General features: G+C 47.5%; 1 protein-coding gene across 2 annotated transcripts in view; it reads right to left on the reverse strand.

Moving 5' to 3' along the window:
- The window catches only part of NUBP1 (NUBP iron-sulfur cluster assembly factor 1, cytosolic), a 286,868-nt gene that overhangs the window by 130,422 nt on the left and 136,916 nt on the right, over positions 1–19,530 (reverse strand). For both annotated transcript variants that reach the window (XM_085628298.1, XM_085628299.1), the window contains one exon: positions 15,051–15,161. In XM_085628298.1, the coding sequence (XP_085484424.1) occupies positions 15,051–15,161 (111 nt within the window). The remainder of the gene's footprint in view (positions 1–15,050; positions 15,162–19,530) is intronic.

Raw genomic sequence — 19,530 nt, forward strand, 5'->3', positions numbered from 1 at the left:
ATATATATAAATTTTTTATCATCTGTGTTAGAGTGGGGTCATATGCAATACATAAGCAATTCAAGACAGATCTAGTGTGAAATATAAATCATACACAATAGAAAAATAATAATTATACGTGCAGAGATAGTCAGCAATGTACCTTGACATTACTCAACAAATGTAATCTGGATAAAATCCAAAACGCAGGAATATCATATGTTTAATTAATTTAGTCATAACAATCCTCTCCGGATGTACTCTAATGTTTCCTATCGATATGAGTAATAATTGATTTTTAATGTGATTTTTTTAAAAATATTATGTATATTTTTTTGTCAATAATTTATTAATTTAATATGTATATACATTTTACGTAAAGTGCGATAGTGCCTAAAGGTGCAATGAATAAGGTGCTAAAGTGCCAAAGTGCAATTTAAGACATTGTGCAAATCCGCAATAAATGTATCAAATATAAAACTATTTGTAAAACTCATACATTAGGTAATACATACCGATAGGATCTCAATATTACCTAAACTTAGGATATTGGAATAATGTAGTGAAGTGGGTGTATTTTTTTCTTAGTTACTTTCTTAAAGTGAAGCAGCATATTATATATCAGATCTTGATTGATAATCAAAAAGTATAGGATTGTTAATAGTTCGTAATATGCACCACCAGACCCGAAACCACCTAAGCATATGGTTTAAGGCAAAGAGATAGAAACCTATGAGTTAACAAGGAGTAAATATAAAAGTACAGCAAGATAATATTTCTGCTATCATTATCACTAGACTTTTATAAGAAGTTGTGCATATCTTCCGTTGTGTTGAACCCGAAAGGTGTTTTAGTGTCGAGCTCAATGATTACTCGGGTCTCCAATTGTCTGAGCATGCGCTCTCTATTACCCCCTTGTTTTAATTTCGGGATTGCATCAATTACATAGTAAGAGAGGCAGGTCAGGTCATTGTCATGAACAGCTCTAAAGTGACAGGCCACAGGATAGGTGGGATCATTATTCACGATGGCCCTGAGGTGCTGTAAAATGCGTGCATGAGCTTGTAATTTGGTGCTACCTACGTATCTGAGACCGCAGGTGCAAGTTAAGACATACACTGCAAAATCCGTGCGGCAGGTGTAATGCCCCCTGATTTGTATTGGAGTGGGACTGAAAGGAGTGTTATACTGCAAAGTATTCACTCCAAACTTGCATGCCCTGCACGACGTGCATTTGAAGAAACCTTTTCTTTGCAACCAATTTGTTTTGGTAGTGGTTTCAGCATTTTTAGACACCAACTGGTTTCTCATCGAAACTGCCCGTCTAAAAGTAATGGTGGGAGTGGATGGCAATCTAGGGGTCAACACTGCGTCTGTTTTCAGTATTGGCCAATTACGATTAACTATCCTCCTGAGCTGGTTATGCTGTTTGTTATATGTAATGATGAGACGGGGTGTATTACTCTCTTGAGAACTATTGGTCACAGGTGTAATAACATTTATCTTGGGGGATAGAAGGTCCTCTCGGGATTTCAGAGCCACCTTCACCTGGGCTTGTTTGAGGATGTTGTTTCTATATCCCCTTTCTCTGAATCTGGACAATGCCTGTTCAGAGCATTTAACAAATTCCTCATCAGTGCTGCAGATACGTTTCAGCCTAAGAAGCTCCCCATAGGTGATGCTTCTGATCAGATGGCCGGGGTGAGAGCTAGTTGCATGTAGGGTGGCGTTCCCTGCTGTAGGCTTTCTAAAAAGTGTAGATGCAAGACGACCCTCCTGGATGTAAATCATAGTGTCTAGAAAGGGAACCTCAGAGGCGCTGATTGATGCAGTGAATTTAAGATTGCATGTGTTGTTGTTAAGTTCATTAATAAACAATAAAGCACTCTCACGATCACCTTTCCAAATAAAAAAAACATCGTCTATATATCTAAGCCAATGCATCACTTGTTTATCCGCCACTCTAGCCAAAGTGCCATGGAGGGTCTGCTCCTCCCACCAGCCCACATGTAAGCATGCGTAGCTGGGAGAGAAGCAAGCCCCCATGGCTACACCCCTTGTCTGACGGTATACTGCATTTTCAAACATGAAGAAATTGTTAAAAAGACACCATTTGACCATCTCTAGAAGCATAATGTTGTGGTTATACAGGCCAAGGGGTCTATTGTCCAAATAATGCTTAATAGCTGACAAACCAGCATGATGGTCAATGCTGGTGTACAAAGACTCAATGTCCATGACCACTAATAACAAATCATCTTCCCATTTGATGTTTTGAATTTTGTTTATATATTACCTACTGGCGGTCGCCAGTAGGTAGTTATAGTTAGGACCCTGTTTCCATAGGAAAACCGCAACATTCTATTTTGAATAACTTTGGCGCCGGTCGACGAATCCTCGCGAAATTTTCAAAACTAATGGGGCGCTACGCTCTGCTCCTACCCTGAAAGTCTCGGGGGATTCGTCAAGCGGGGGCTGAGATAAAAGGGGGGTCCCAAAACGCGTTTTTCCCATGCATTTTTCCATAGGACCTTTAGACACAGCTACAGCCCGAACGGCTGAACAGAGTTCCTTGAAATTTGGCAGAGAGGTAGTCTACAGGTCAAGGAAGTGCCTTTTGTAGGTTTGGTATAAATCTGTTCAGTAGATTCTGAGAAAATAGCCTTTAAATCAATATATATATCTGAGCCAGCTTACGGTGCGCTTACGGTGCGCTTACCGTACGCGTACGGTGACGTGCGCGAGCGCGATTCTGATTGGCTGTTAGATCTTAGTAAACATTCGAATCGGTCGAAACCAGGAAGCGGCGGCCGCCATTTTCTCTCTCGCACTCTTAAGGGGTGATGAAAAACAAAGGCCAAAAACATGTAATGGGACTGTTTAGACAGCTCCTTACCACCTAGCCTTGATTAATGGGTCCCCACAGTTCCCCCATGGGCAAAAACCCATTTTATTTTTTTTACGAAAAATCGCCGTTTACGCGTACGGTAAAAAAAAAAAAACAAAAAAAAAAAAAATCCATCCACACTCTCCCCACCCCATGTGCAAATGGTGCCCGAAGGTCACCATTTGTGCATGGCATATCACCTTGTTGAAAATGAAAAAGCTTACCTTTCACAGCGAAGCACATAATATGTCCTCCATGTGCGCACGGTGCGCGAAGCGCATCGTGCGTACATGGCCCATCCAGCGTAACGTGGGCACGCGGTGCGCGTAGCGCACCACGTGCCCACCCTGCGTGCACGGCACTAACTGCGTAAAGTGGGCGCGCGGTGCGCGAAGCGCACCGCGTGCTCACTGTGCGCGCACGGTGCGAACTGCGTTAAGTGGGCGCGCACGCCACGAATGGCGTAAAGTAACTTAGCATTTAAAAAACAGTACAAATTCACTGAAAAAACCATAGGTTTCACACACGTTAAAGTTAGGAATTAGCATTTAAAAAACCTTGCAAATTCACTGAAAAAACCATAGGTTTCACACGTTATAGTTAGCTGGACATTTTACTGATAAAAAACCAATGAAATTCCCCCGTTATAGTTAATGCAGGCAACTATAACTCACGCAACCGCAATCCTCTGCTGATGACATATGTGTCTTTATGAAAAAAAAATATTTGCAATATATGTATAGCTAAAATTTAATGGAAGAAGACATGGGCAAATAAGTGTCTAAATACAGTATTAGCATCAGCAGAGGATTGCGGTTGCGTGAGTTATAGTTGCCTGCATTAACTATAACGGGGGAATTTCATTGGTTTTTTATCAGTAAAATGTCCAGCTAACTATAACATGTGTGAAACCTATGGTTTTTTCAGTGAATATATATATATATATATATATACACACACACACACACACACACACACACACACATATATATATATATATATGTGCATATACACATATATATGCATATACACACACACACACACACACATATATATATATATAGATATATATATAGATATATATACACATACATGCGGCAAGATGTTTGATTCAGCAAACAAGCAGGAACGGACCACCACGCAGTAAGGTTTCTGACGCGTTTCAACCGGGTTTCCCCGGTCTTGATGACATGTCGAGACCAATCGTGATTTAAATACAGTTTGCACTAGGAATAAACTCCGCCCAATTCATTCATAGGGCGAAACAACAGACTCACTGGTTCATAGTAGTGATAAACGAAACCTATATTCAAATGCAATATTCATCATGAAAACTTTTCCCAACAGGGTAATCATTTATATAATGAAATAATTTCTAAATGCATATAGGTAATAAAGGGCAAGTGCCCAATTACTGCTAACAAATATATTTGTTAACCATCTAAGATTTCAAGAACCTATATGTCTGTTATTATATTAAAGTGCATAGTGCAAAATCTTGCATCATAAACTTGAAATAAAAGTGCGTGATAAACCACTAGTGATAAGACAGCAAGTCTACTATTAAAACCATAGGAAACTCACTACTTACTAATACATAGAATGGATAAAATAGATGCTAAGAATTTCAATGTCATCAGTATAAAGTGCTAATGCAAAAGCAAGTCCATTTTCCAGAAGACTTAATACCACTATACATTGGACAGAAAGTGCTAGTGCATATGAACTACTTGTGCAAAAATGAGCATAGATAGTGCAAATCCCAATTATTCAATAAATATGTGCAAACAAATGTGCAAAAATATGCTGAGCTTGACCCCATAAGAATCAATGACAAATCTACATATAGGCAATACATGTCCTTAATTACAAAAATGAACCATGTAATGGTTATATATACTATTATCTGCAAATGACCAACAAATGTCGGATCCCACTACCCCACAGACACCGAATAAAAACCAGGTACCTAGTAAAAAGAGTTAAAATTAGGACGGACGGACAGACACACACACACGCACGGACAGACACACACACGCACGGACAGACACAGACAGACACAGACAGACACAGACAGACAGACAGACAGACAGACAGACACACACACACACACACACACACACACACACACACACACACATATATATATAAATATCCCTGTTGCGTGGATAGTAGCTCAGAGTAATCATTTTAAAGGAAACTGTACAGGTCTTCCCCAGTGTTCAGGCCGTTCGGCATGAACACGTGTCTAACTGTAGAATGTACTGACTCTCTAATTGACACAATTTTTTCTCTCGGTTTCCTCCCCATATTGATCTCGGAACTGCGTCAATTACAAAGTAATTAAGGTCTTTTAAGTTGTTCTGATGCACTAATTTGAAATGACGTGCAACCGGATACGTAGAATCTGAATTGACAATTGCACGTAGGTGCTACAGGATATGGTTAAAAACCTGAAGCTTGGTACTTCCTATGTACTGTAGAGGACACGTACATTCCAGTACATAAATAGCATGGTCTGTCTTACATGTAAAGAGTCCTTTGATTTTAAATGGGGTAGGGGAGAAAAAATAAAAAAAATTCCTGTTTATTTACCCCAAATTTACATGCCCTACAGGAACTACACTTGGAAAAACCTGTTCTGTTAGATAGCCAGTGTCCAGTTTCAATTACATCCGGACTAGTTTTTACAAGGGCATCCCTCATAGAGGGTGCCCTTCTGAAAGTAATGTCAGGCAATACATCTAACTCCGGGGCAAGTGTGATGTCTGACTTTAAAATAGACCAGTTCTTATTTATAATCTTTGTTACCTGCTTTTCTTGACAACTAAAAGTAGTTATGAGCCTGATCACTGATTTTTTGGTTTCCAATTTATTTATGGTCTCTGATACTGTACATTCCTCATCATGTGACCTCAATGATTCATCATCTATGTTATGTATTTTAGAAAGAGCAGTCTGTAAATCGCTCGATCTGTAACCTCGTGCCTCAAACCGCTGCACTGAGTCATTCAAACAAATAGCTCGGTCACTATTGTTGCTGCAAATTCTTTTAATTCTTAAAAACTCCCCAGAGGGGATGCTTTTAATAAGGTGTTTGGGGTGGGTGCTGCTAGCATGCAGCGTTGAATTCCCAGCTGTGGCTTTTCTATGTAATTTGGTGTGTATGGTGTTCTCTTTAATATATATCTCAACATCCAAAAATTCAACTTTTTCATTGCTGATGGTAGCAGTGAATTCGAGGTTCAGATTGTTGTTATTAATTTCTTTTAACAAAACTTTGAGCTGACTCTTTGGATCCATGCCAAATTACACAGACGTCATCTATATAACGCCACCATTTGATAACGTTTTTCGCAAGTGTGTCACCATGTGTTTGCCCGAGGACATACTTCTCCCACCAGCCAACGTGCAAACACGCGTAGCTGGGGGAGAAACATGCCCCCATAGCCACACCCCGCAATTGTTGGTGCACTTCCTTATTAAACAGGAAGAAGTTGGGGCGTGGCTTAGCAGGCCATCATGGCGGACATGAGCTAGCCAGCTCCGTCCAGCCCGATAATAATCCTACTTCAATCATGATCCCCTCGGACCCTTGTGCAGTCCTGGAGGGGGCATCTCGGCACTATTTACCTGCTGCAGCAGTCCAACGAGCAGTAGAGGCGCCTGGAGCAGCTGGGGGCGGAGCTTGTGTGTCCACGAGGAGCAGCCTGGAAGCGGACGGCGGAGCCGGGGCGTGGAGTTTGGCATGCCATGGGAGCTGTGAGCACTACGTGGGCCTTCTGCCCGAGCTTGCGGGCGCTGCGCACTGCCCTGTGCGGCCAGCGACCGAGGCGGTATTCGCGGGGCGTATCGGCCCCCAGGGACTCAGCGGTACCACTGGTGAGGAGTCCGGAGGAGGGGATGTACCGGCCTGCGGAGCCGGGCTGGTGAGGAACGAGGCACCGGGCGGAGGCCCGCGACAGAGAGCCCTGAGTACGGAAGTACCCACCACAAGTGAATCTGGCTGCCGCAGTGGTTGGTGGCGTCAGCGGCCGGGTGCCCCCCCCCCCACGGCCCCCCCAGGCCTGCGCTTACACCTGGGGATCGGCGGCCGACTCGAGCCGCGTTGGGGGATTCCTGAGGGGATTAACGTTCTGCCTCCACGCCTTTGTTCGCCCTTCTTGGTTTCCCCCCTCCTCCCGGGTTTAATACTGGCAGCAGCTGGAGGGGCTGTGGTCCGCCTGTTATCGCGGAGATAGGCCTGGCCCCGTCTGCGGACTTGACGGACCCCTGCGGTGTGCTCGCGGCTGGCCCGGAGTGGCGGCGCAGCTGCCGAGAGAGGAGACCCGGGGCCCCTTGAAGATCACTGCGTACTTGGTCCACAGCGGGCACCCTGGGTGCGAGTGGGCCCGAGGAGTGGTCACTGGCCGGCCTGAGTTGGTGGAGGTCCCTCTCCTCGACCCTAGAGGCGGGGCCGCGGCGGGGGGGGGGGGGGAAGAGTGAGAGGCCAACTCCTTATCCGCCTCTCCACCTCAGGAGGGCTGTCATCGGCGGTCGGACGGGCCGTGGGGGGCTCTGGGGACGGCGTTAACGGCTGGGCCATGCAGCTTGGGTGTCTTGGAGCGACGGAGGGAAGGGGGTGCCCCCCCCGCATCGCCTGGCAGTGAGATCGTGCTAGCAATCGGCTTGCCCTCACTTATACTGTTTGTGGGGGGGCCCTGCCTGTCAAGGCCTATAGTGGATTGCGGGCCCTGAACCGGGGGTGCCTTACTGTAAGGGACGGCTGGGGTCCCTGAACGGCCTGCCATGTGCCTACGCTGAGGGGGATCCCGCGCCAGCAACTGGTCCAGCTTGGTCCGAATCTGCGAGGTGCCCGTTGAAGGTAGCCATGACGAGGGACAAGGGCGGCAGCAGATCGACAAAACATGGGCCTATAGATAAGCTCACCAGCCCGGGAGCAGCGGCTGGTGCCACGGGGAGTCACCAGGAGGCCATGCCGGACAATGCTGCTCTGATGGCAGCAATCACCCAATCCAGAGACATGCTAGATGCCAAAATTGGTGCTGTGGGCTTGAACGTTCTGTTGCTACGACAGGATCTGCGGAATGCAGTGTTCCGCATCACTGAGGCGGAGACCCGCATTTCAGGGGTGGAAGATGATGTCAGGGTCCTGAAACAGATGGTGGCAAGCATGGAAAACGTCCAGAAGGGCCTGGAGCTCCGGGTTGAGGATGCTGAGGGGCGGGCCCGGCGCAACAACCTGCGCTTTGTTGGATTTCCGGAGGGCTGCGAGAATGGTAATATGGAACGTTTCCTCACACAATGGCTGGAAAGCTGTCTCCCTCCTGACGCCATGTTCCGGTGCTTAGTTGTGGAGCGGGCCCACAGAGCGCTCATTCAGAAACCACCCGTGGGGGCTCGCCCACGGCCGGTGATTGCGAGACTCTTGAATTATCTTGACCGCGATGCCATACTGAAGCAGGCCCGAGCCAAAGAACCTTTGCTCTATGACAATCACCGTATCCTGGTATTCCCGGACTATACGCGTCTAGTGCAGCAGCAACGCCAATCGTTCATGGCAGCGTAAGCCAGATTGAGAGACCTCAAGCTCCCGTATGCCCTATTGTTCCAGGCTCGCCTGCGAGTGGAGAACCAGTCCCGCACCCACTTCTTTGACACCCCGGAGGTGTTCAAATGGACAGATGAAACTGTACGGGTGCACACGCCGCCTGGGCTGGAATCGGACTCATCATTGAGTGAGGTGCCGTCGAAAAGTTCCCGAGGACCGCGCCGGAGGGGGAACAGAAGATCTCAATCCCAGAGTCGCTCTCTGTCCTGCGGAGCCTCCTCCCGGGGAGACCCTGCTTCCAGGCATTGAACACTGGATCCTTAACTTCTGTCGACAAGATGGTGTTGGGGTGTTTTTCTATTTGGACTGTGTGAATGCTTGACTTACCTGGATGGAGGGGGTCTTTATGTGGGCTGAATCCCCACCTGTCTGGTACCTGTGGGGGACGGGCCCAGAAGAAATGGGCTGTAAGTTGGGGATCCATTGGCAGGGGTGGTCCTTGTCCCCCCGTTGGGGGCTAGGCGCCAATCCTGCTGCGACAGGTACTTCAGCGTTCTTGAGGTATGGGGTGGGGGGTTTGTTTTGAGGTATGAGTTGCGCCTCCACACTGGGTCCACCACGATACACACACACACCGCCGGGGCCCCTCATCCACGTTATGGCAATGCCTGTTGCCCAATGGCTAGTCGGTCTGTAGGTGGTCAGGTGTCCCCGGGTACTGTTCGCATCGTCAGTTGGAATGTATGCGGGGTCTTGGCCAAAATTAAACGGGGGGCTGTACTTCATCAGGCAAAGAGGGCCAGAGCTGATATCCTCTTCTGATGGGTTCCAAGATCCTGTGCCTGCAACGCTATGGCTTTCAGCAGGTGTTCCACGCTGGGTTCACGCAGGGCTCCAGGGGAGTAGCGATTCTAATACACCGCAGGGTCCCATACGTACATGCGCATACTTATTTATCCGGGGCACGAACGGGGAGGAACCCATAGTGTTGGGTTGTGTGTATGCCCCCCCCCCCACAGTGGTCTTTGGTGGAGCGGTTGCTTACTTTATGGGCTGACATGCCGGATGTGGCCTCTGTGGTGGGTGGAGATTGGAATGATGTGATGGACGTGGGCAAAGACAGGAGCAGGGTTGGTGGGGGCCTAGGTGGCAGTCAGCCCACGAAATTGCACTCTTTGGTGACAAGCCTCGACTGGGTTGACACATGGCGCATACATGGGGACAGGAGGGAGTTTACATACCTCTCGGCAGTTCACAAGTCATTCTCTAGGATTGACTATGTATTTGTCCCCCTGGCGATGGTTACCAAGGTGGTGTCAACTGAGATTCTACCCTGGGGGCTTTCGAATCACTCTCCGGTATCCGTTGAGCTGCAGATGGGCAGGGGGCGGCAACCCTTCCACTGGCGCCTCTCGGTGTGGAATTTGCAGAATGACGAATACGGGAAACACATGAGGGAGGCGATCGCCAATTATCTTGTCATCAACGAGGGGTCGGTTTCCAGTGCTGTGACACTGTGGGAGGCACTGAAGCCTACTCTACGTGGGGTGGACATAGCCTGGTGTGTGGCGGCACGTAAAAAGTGCCGGGATGCGTTGGTTCGGGCTGAAGCGGAAGTGGAAGCGCTCGAGCGTCGGAGCCGGGAGGCAGGCGAGGAGCCGGCGGTGCGACAATTGCTCCTGGCGCAGCAGTCCTATGCCTCTCTCCTGATGGATGAGGCCCGGCAGGATTGCAGGATATGTCAGTGGGGTGACAAGTCAGGTAAGATGCTACATCGGCTCTGCCAGGGCAATCTGCATCCCCAGGCCCTTCTGGGTGTGCTGGATGAGGGTGGGGCGCTGATGACTGACCCTTTGGCCATAGCGGAGAGCTTCGCCACATATTATGCGGACCTTTACGCCCCTCGGGAGTGCCTGCCAGAGGTTACGGTTGACAAATTCATAGCGGATCTCCTGCCCAAAGCGGTGTCGGATGAGACGCGTCAACAACTGGAGCTCCCCCTGTCAGACGAGGAGTTGGGCAAGGCCCTGGGAAAGATCAATTCAGGGAAGGCGCCTGGACCAAACGGGTTCCCAAGCGAGTTTTTTCAATGGTACAACTTACAGCTAGCCCCTTATTATTGGGCGGCATTGGAAGAAGCCAGGGAGGCGGGACGGCTCCCCCCAGACTGGAGGCATGCGGAGGTGGTGGTGTTCCATAAGCCTGGTCAGCCCCCGGAGCAACACACCTCCTACTGTCCCATTTCTCTCCTCAATGTGGAGGCCAAAGTTTTGGCCAAAGCACTGGCTAACCGCCTTTTGGCTCATATTTCGGCACTGGTACACCCGGACCAGGCCGGATTTATGCCCCAGAGGGCGACAAGACACAACATAAGGCAGGCACACGTGGCGTTGGCGGCTGTCCGACAGACTGGGGAGTCGGCTGCACTCCTGCTGGCGGACATGGACAGGGCATTCGATTCAGAGTTGGGTCTACCTGTTCGCCCTGCTACATAGACTCAATTTTGGCCCACGCTTTTTGTCGTACATGATGCTCCTCTATACCGATTTGACGGCATCGGTACGGGTGGCAGGAGCAGTTTTGTCCAGCTTCCCTATCAGACGATGCACCAGACAGGGGTGCCCCCGTCGCCATATTTATTCGCCCTAGCCATGGAGCCATTGGCGGCCTGGGTGCGCATTGACGCACAGATTAGGGGTTTTGAGTGGGCCCCGGGTTTGTCCGACAGGATCACATTATATGCAGATGATGTCCTTTTTATTCCTTACGGCGTTGGATAGATCGGGGCCACGACTTCTGTGGATCATGCAAATATTCGGGGAAACAGCCGGGCTATACATGAACTCCCGTAAATCCACCCTGTGGGTTCTAGGAGCTCAGGTGAGAGTAGGCACGTGGGCGTCTGCGATTCAGGTGGGGATGGGGGGCCTCAAGTACCTGGGGGTATTCCTGTCGGATGTGCCGGCCATCTCGTGGGAGCGAAACTTAGCACCAGTTTGGGAGCGTGTTCATGCGGACATAAAGACCTGGTCACGCATGCCCTTGACAATATATCGGCAATTTTTAAGATGGTTGTGCTCCCTCGCTTGCTATACCAGCTACAGAATCACCCGTACCCGATTATATCTAGGTGGTTCCGGCTGGTGAATTCTGTGCTGGGGCAGTTCCTGTGGGGTGGGGAACGGTACGTGTAGCGATGCGCACGTGCTTTCTCTCCACCTACTGTGGAGGACTCGCGACCTTGGATATACCAGGCCTCGCACCTATTGGTTCTTAATGAGTGGTGGTATGGGAATGGGGGGACCCGGCTTATGCATTGGAGCGACGCCTCATGGGGCCCTCACACTTTACACACTATTCTCTATTCAGCGCTGCTGCGGGGGGCGCTGCCACCGGTGACGCAGGTAGTATTTCAAATCTGGCGGCAGTCACTGAGACGAATGGGGTGGTGTAATACACTGACCCGAGAAATTCCTCTGTGGCATAATGGGCGCCTGCCTGAGCTGGCGGCCCTGCAGGGCTTTCAGGATGGGAGGCTATAGGCATGGGACCCTCAAGTCCTTCCGGGATTTGCAGGAGGAATTTTGCATGCCCCGGTCCCAGTACTTTCGGTACCTCCAACTCCGCCATGCACTCTCCCCCAGTCTGGAGGGCTTTGAATCTATCCCAGAATTTAGCCTGTTGGAGGCGAAGGTCTTCATGGGGGATCTGGAGACCAAGAAGATCTCCTGAATCTATCAGCCCCTAGTCACTTACTGCTCTCCTACGCTTCAGAAGCTTTGGGGGGTGTGGGAAGAGGATGTGGGTACGCTGGAGGAGGAAGACTGGAGGAAGGCCCTAGCCGCCCCCCGGGGAGCGGCCATAGCGATGCGTCTCCGCCTCATTCAATTTAAATACCTACACTGGGTCTACTTTACTCGGCTTCGACTGTGGCGGGCAGGATTGATTGCCTCCCCGGAATGTCTTCGGTGTGGTCGGGAGAAGGGCACATTTTTGTCCATCACTTGATCGATTCTGGAGGGGGGTATTTTCCTGTCTGTCGGAGGTTTTGGGGTGGGCACTCCCACGTACATCACAGTTCGCCCTGCTTCGTGTTATGGAGGGGATTGGGGGCAATGTATAAAAAAGGCATCTTATGCAACTGGGCCTTACATTGGCGAAACGCGACATAGCAAAGATGTGGAAGGATGCACGGGCCCCCTCGGTGGCCGCCTGGAAAAATGGCCTCGACTTTCGCATGGGGCTGGAACAGCCAATCTTTGTTGCCAGGGGATGTCCATGTAAGCACTATAAACTATGGAAGCGTGGGCGGATTATAGGGGTTTGTGGCTGGAGCCTCCTATTGCTGCAGACGATCTCCCAGTGGAGTGAGGGCGGGGCCCGGTCGGTTTGATCTGGCACAGGGGGGAGTAGGGGAGTAGCTTGGGGTGTGGGTGTACTAATGTGATTTTGTTTTTTTTTTCTTTCCGTTAGTTTTCTTCTTCTAGTCCTATATTGCCTGCTTATGGATTGGTCTCCGTGGACTTTGCGCAACTCAGGGGGAAAGGTGTGCGGAGGGGGGGGGGGAGTTGGGGGTGGTTTAATATCCTAATGGTCATACTATGTAAGGAGTTTTGGTTGTTCGTTTGATAAGGTCAGTTGCTTTCTTGCTTATGTACAATCTGATACTGCAGCTGCCTCTGGGGTACAGGGCCCTGCAACATATGTGTAATTTGACAATAACATCTGTTTAAAAAAAAAACCGGAAGAAGTTGTTCGACAAACACATTTCAATCATTTTTAACAACATTTTGTTGTGCTGATTATAACTCGCACTCCTATTTGAAAGAAACTGACATATAGCATTTAACCCATCATGATGATTAATACTCGTATATAATGAGCATATATCCATGACTATGAAATAGCAATCATTGTTCCAAATAACGTCTTTTAGCTTACTCAGAAAGTGACCAGTGTCTTTCATATAGGTCTGTAGGCTCTCTAAGTATTCATGAAGAAAGAAATCCACATATTTAGACATGGATTCTAGTAACCCACATTGTGCTGAGATTATAGGTCGACCAGGCACAGGAATTACTTGTTTGTGCACCTTGGGAATACAATACAACGTAGGGGTTATAGGATGATCTGTCTTTAAAAAGTTGTATTCATCTTTGCTGATTGAGCCTTCTCTCTTCCAGTGTGCCAACTCCTTAAACACATGATCCTTCACCAATTTCAATTCATGGAATGAAGCTTTTCTGTAGCATATGGGATCGCTCAAATGCCTCATAGCTTCCTTCAAATAAGCATCACGGGGCCATAACACTATATTGCCTCCCTTATCAGCTTTATTCACTATTATATTGTTGTTGTCACCAATCTTTCGCATAAGTTTAGAGTACTGTTGTTCAGCATAACTTCTGTGTTTGGTCTTTTGAGCAATAGTTCTATTAAGCACCTTAAGATCTTCAATGACACATTCCCCAAAGATGTCGATGGCATCTTTTGGCATCATGGGGATAAACGTAGATGGTGGGCGAAAAGGACACTGTGCTACACTCGCACTGGCAATGCCCATTTGTTGGAGCCCATCCTGAGTGCTGGGAGTAAATTTGTCACTGTGTCCTGCCAAAGTGTACATAGTTTTTAACGTGGGAACATCAGAAGCCTGAAATTGACTGCTCGGTTGGTTCTCGGCAATAAACGTGGTAGCAGTGTCCGTTGCTTTGTTTAATTTGTAGAATTTAATTAATTTTAACTTTCTTATAAACTTGAACACATCAATGTGTGCTTGCACATATTTAAAACCATTCTTTGGACAAAATGAAAGTCCCAAAGCCAAATGTTGAGTTTCAGCGGCATTGAGATCAATATTGGTCAAATTAATTACTGTGTTGGTAGTAGTATTGGTATTAATATTGGGGTTTAATTGTCTGAGCGTTGGTTCCCCCTCCCTCTTTTTCCTCTCTTGAAGCCGCCTCCACTTGTGCCTCTGTTTGTGGTGCTCGTTCCGACACACACACACACACACACACACCCCTCCCCCCCACCTTGGCATGGATGGCACTGTGCTAATCCTATGGTGGAAAAACAGACGGTTGAGGTAAGCAGATTCAGAGTGTTGCTGGTGTTGAAGGGGGCTCTCTACAGGAGATGCTCTCCACCTAAACTTTGGAAATACCCGAGTTTTCTGCTTCTCTTTTGCATAATATATGTAATACTCTAAGCCTGAAAGGGTATAATATTATTAAAAATATATATACACACACACAAACATACACTCACAGATTCTGCTATTTACCCTAAACATAGGCAGATTATAGTACACATCTGACACAGTCTATGCTCAAACTAAGTTAGACTACACATCTGTGGCTGAAATGAGCAGCATAAGGAGCTATCCAAATCTGATTCCCCTCATTTAAGTGTAGACAATACAACCCTTCAAACCCTATGCATTACTTCAGATAAGCCGCTAAAGGCTGGTAGGGGACTTGAGAAACCAATTTTAGAAGGAACTTTACTTTAGAAAGGATCATATTAAAGGTTGAGGAAACATCCTCTAATGTGGTTAATGGGCTGTTTTTAAGCTCCACCACTATCTTACAATAAATCTTCAAAAGCTTGAAAAGAAAGACATTTTCTTACCTTACACTTCGGACAGACAAAACCACTCATATTTTCTACTACACCAATAATAGGTAACTTCACTTTACGGCAGAAGTTAATTTCTTTCCGGACATCCTGGAGCGATACTTCCTGTCAAGGTAATGTAACATTGTTAAAGATAGAGAAAGATTGATCGAAATTAAAATTTCCAAAATATACGTTTGCTAGTATGAAACTCAAAACCTGAATTGTCACCCCAAAGGTTCAAAACATGGATTTTACAAGAATAAATGAAAAATCTGTGCCACAACTCTCCTATCTACAATTTGTTGCAGTTCATTTTTCTACTACTATAAAAATTATGATTGAGTTTTCAAGACAAACTCTTATCAATACAAAGCAGAACAGTCATTAAAAAACGTTTTATCCAACAGTATTTCATAAAGGGCCAAACTACCATGAAACAGAGGATCAAGACTTGAAAATTTGACGTAAGAACACAATAATTTGTTTCTCCTCATAAACACTGGATAACAATATGGGTTGGAGAAGGAACGCGTTACTTACCTGTAACTGCGGTTATCCAGTATTGGTATCTTTCATAGATTCACATGCCTGAATCATTCCCTGTCGTCGGGATGGGAGTCCCCGGTAAATAACAAAGAAATGTCTTAGTAGACATATAGAGTAATAGGCCCCAAAAAGGCCTTATCTTAGTAACATATCCACGTCCTTATGTGAAAAAGGACCAAAGTTTGGCAAGTAGCCAATTAGCTAGCACCACCCTCTAGAACCTTCCTGGAAGGAGCTCTAGTCCCTCAGATTTTCGTAAGCACAGTGCTAAATAGTTGTATCACTGAGAGATCCAGGCGAGCTCTTCCAGGGGAGGTGGGTGGGTTGCATGTGAATCTATGAAAGATACCAATACTGGATAACCGCAGTTACAGGTAAGTAACGCGTTCCTTATCCAGTATTAGGGTATCTTTCATAGATTCACATGCCTGAATCAGAATAGTAAGCAATAATAAGCACATTTCGAAAGGCGCAGTATATATACAGTCACTAAATAACAACATATGCATGTGAAACAATGACACAGCCAATGTATACATCACAGTGCGAAATGTGCATAAAGAGGCAAGGATGGTGGGATGAAAGGAAGGGCTCACCTCTAATGAAATAGATAACGGAGTACCGCTTGACCCACTGCAGCGTCCTTCATGATCTCCGTATCCAGGCAGTAATGCTTAGAGAATGTATGCGGCGTCTTCCATGTGGCCGCTCTACAAATGTCCGCAATGGGCACTCCTGCAAACAGTGCCATGGAAGTAGACATTGCCCTTGTGGAATGGGCACGAACTGTTGATCGCAGTGGACGCCCTGCTTGCTGGTGACAGAAGGCGATGGCTGAAGAGATCCAGCGAGAGATACTTTGTTTGGTAAGTGGTAGCCCCTTTCTAGGCCTACTGTATGCTACGAAGAGTTGATTAGACTTACGAAATGTTTTCGTTCTATCAATGTAAAACTTCAGGCAGCGCTTAAGGTCCAATGAATGTAGAGTTTTCTCCGCTACTGCTTGTGGATTTGGGAAGAATGAACGTAGCACGATAGGTTAGTTAAGATGGAACTGTGATGGAACTTTAGGAATGAACTTCGGATTTGTTCGAAGAATGACCCTATCCTGTTTGAACTGAAGGACAGGGTCTTGGATTGAGAACGCCTGGAGTTCCCCCACTCGCCTTGCCGAGGTAAGGGCCAGAAGGAGTGCAGTCTTCCAGGATATATACTTAAGATCTGCTCTGTGTATGGGCTCAAACGGGTGTTTCATCAGTTGAGCCAGAACCGTGTTGAGATGCCAAGCCAGTGGTACAGGTCTTACTGGAGGGAATATTCTAAACAGTCCTTTAAGGAATTGCTTGATAAGCCTATGAGACCACAAAGATGGACCTGTAGAGGATCTCCTGAAGCTCGATATTGCTGCTAGGTGGACTTTAATGGAGGCATGAGCAAGACCAGATTTTGCCAGATGTAAGAGGTGCGGCAAGATTTGTTCCGGAGTGGAAGAGAGAGGGTGTACTTTGTTTGCTTTGCACCAGATACAAAACCTCTTCCATTTAAATGAATACGTTCTGTTGGTACTATCTGCTCGTGCTCGAGCTAGAACTTGTCTGCAATCAGGAGGTATGTCTAAACCCTGAAACTCTCTGAACTCAGGAGCCATGCTGATAACTTTAGAGATGCCGGATCCGGATGCTGAACTTGCTGATTGTTGAGCGTTAGAAGAGATGGAAACGGCTTCAACTTGATTGGCGGTTCCAGGGAGAGGAGGTGAAGCTCCGTGAACCAGGGTTGGCGTGGCCAAGCTGGAGCTATCAATATGAGTGTGCAGGGTTCCACTTTCAACTTCCGGAGCACCCTGGGCATCAGGGGAAATGGCGGAAAGGCGTATGCAAAGACTTTGCACCACGCAATCGAAAATGCATTCCCCAGAGACCATTGTTGGGGATGCCAGCATGCAAAGTGTTGGCATTTGGCGTTCTGCTGGGTGGCGAAGAGGTCCAGAAGAGGGGTGCCCCATCGAGCAAATATGTTGCTGAGGACCAGTTGATCCAGCTCCCACTCATGGCATGTCGCTTGTCTTCTGCTCAGAGAATCTGCCAACACGTTGTGGGCGCCTGGAACATACTCTGCTCGGAGAGAGATGTTGTGACTGAGCAGCCAGTCCCAAATTTTTTCGAACGAGTGCCCCCCTGTTTGTTCAAATAGTGCATTGTCGTGGTATTGTCGGTTCGGACAAGCACTAGAGAGTTTTTGATTCGTGGAAGGAAAGCCACCAGAGCTAGATATACTGCGCGCAGCTCTAGAAGTTTTATATGAAGTGCCTTCTCGGAAGGGGACCACTTTCCGCTTATCTGCAGTTCTTGAAGGAAAGCCCCCCAGCCCTCTAATGAGGCATCCGTGGTGATGATATGCGGAGCAGCAGGAAGCAAGAAAGGCAAGCCTTGAGAAAGGTTCTGGGGGCAAATCCACCACCATAGAGCGTTTTTGATCGCAGGGGTCACCTGGACGACGTCGAAGGACCCTGTACACTGGACCCATTGATCCGACAGTTCTTCTTGAAGAGGTCGCATGTGAAGACGACAATGCGGAACTAACAGGATGCAAGAAGACATCATCCAGAGTAGGGATTTGAGGAGACGCACCAACAGCGTCTTCCTGGACATTATACGGAGCGCCAACGACTGAAGTTTGTCTTTGCGTCACTGTGATAGAAATGCCTTCCTCTGTATGGTGTCGAGTGTAGCGCCCAGAAAATTCATGCGCTGAGACGGCTGAAGGACGGACTTGTCCCGACTGAGAGTCAGCCCTAGACAATGGAAAAGCCTCAGACAGGCGCTGGAGGACCTGGCCACGCCTTCTAGAGATGGTGACTTGACGAGCCAGTCGTCCAGATATGGGAAGACTTGATGGTGATGTTGGCGTAGATATGCAGCCACTGGAGCTAGACATTTGGTAAAAATGCGAGGCGCCGATTTGAGTCCAAACGGCAGAACCCGAAACTGGTAATGCCTGCCCGCCACCATGAATCGTAGATATTTTTTGTGGTTGCGGTGTATTGGTATATGAAAATAGGCGTCTTGCAGGTCTAACGATACCATGTAGTCGTCCGCATTGAGAAGATGTAAAACCTCCTGAATGCTGACCATACGAAACGACTGCTTTTTCAGAAACTTGATTCCTCAAGTCCAATATCGGTCTCCATTTTTTCTCCTTCTTTCGGATGAGGAAGAAACGGGAGTAAAACTCCTTTCCCCTTTGACTTGTGGGAACTCTCTCTATAGCTCCCTTTTGGAGCATAAGCGCCACTTCCCAGAGTAAAGCACGCACATTTTTGTGAAGCATTGGGCGGGGAGGGGTTTAAGGCGGGATCTGGATGAATTCTAGAGAATGGCCGAATTGAACTAATTGTAGAACCCAACGGTCCGTAGTTATTTTTTGCCAATTTGTAAGAAAGTGGGAAATGTTTCCTCCAATCTTGGAGGGTAGAGAGGAGTTGCAGACCGGCGGTAGTTGAAAGTCATTGCCGTCGAGCGGCGTCTTTTTGTCTCCCTCCCTTGCCACGAAAGGAAGATTTAGTGTAGGAGGATTGTTGACGGTGTTGGAATTGCGAACGGTATTGCTGGGAGGAAGGGAAGGAAGACCGGTGTTGGAAATCTCTTCTAGTCGATGTTTGACCCCTCCCTCTTGAGCCTCGAAAGGAAGGGTTCCGGAATTGTAAGGTACCCAAAGCTCTGGCGGTATCGGTATCTTTCTTAATACCCTGTAATGCCTCATCAATATGTGAGCCGAAGAGAAGTTGGCCATCAAATGGCATGTCCAGTACTTTGGTTTGGACTTCTGGTCTGAAGGAGGTTGCCTTTAACCAAGCTTGGCGCCGCAGCACAGCTGCGCCCGCTAGCTGGCGAAATCCGGTTGAAGCAATATCCATTGCGCAAGCTATAATTTCAGAAGCAGATCT

This window comes from Triturus cristatus, chromosome 10, assembly GCF_964204655.1.
Source record: "Triturus cristatus chromosome 10, aTriCri1.1, whole genome shotgun sequence".
In the NCBI taxonomy this organism is placed as follows: Eukaryota; Metazoa; Chordata; class Amphibia; order Caudata; family Salamandridae; genus Triturus; species Triturus cristatus.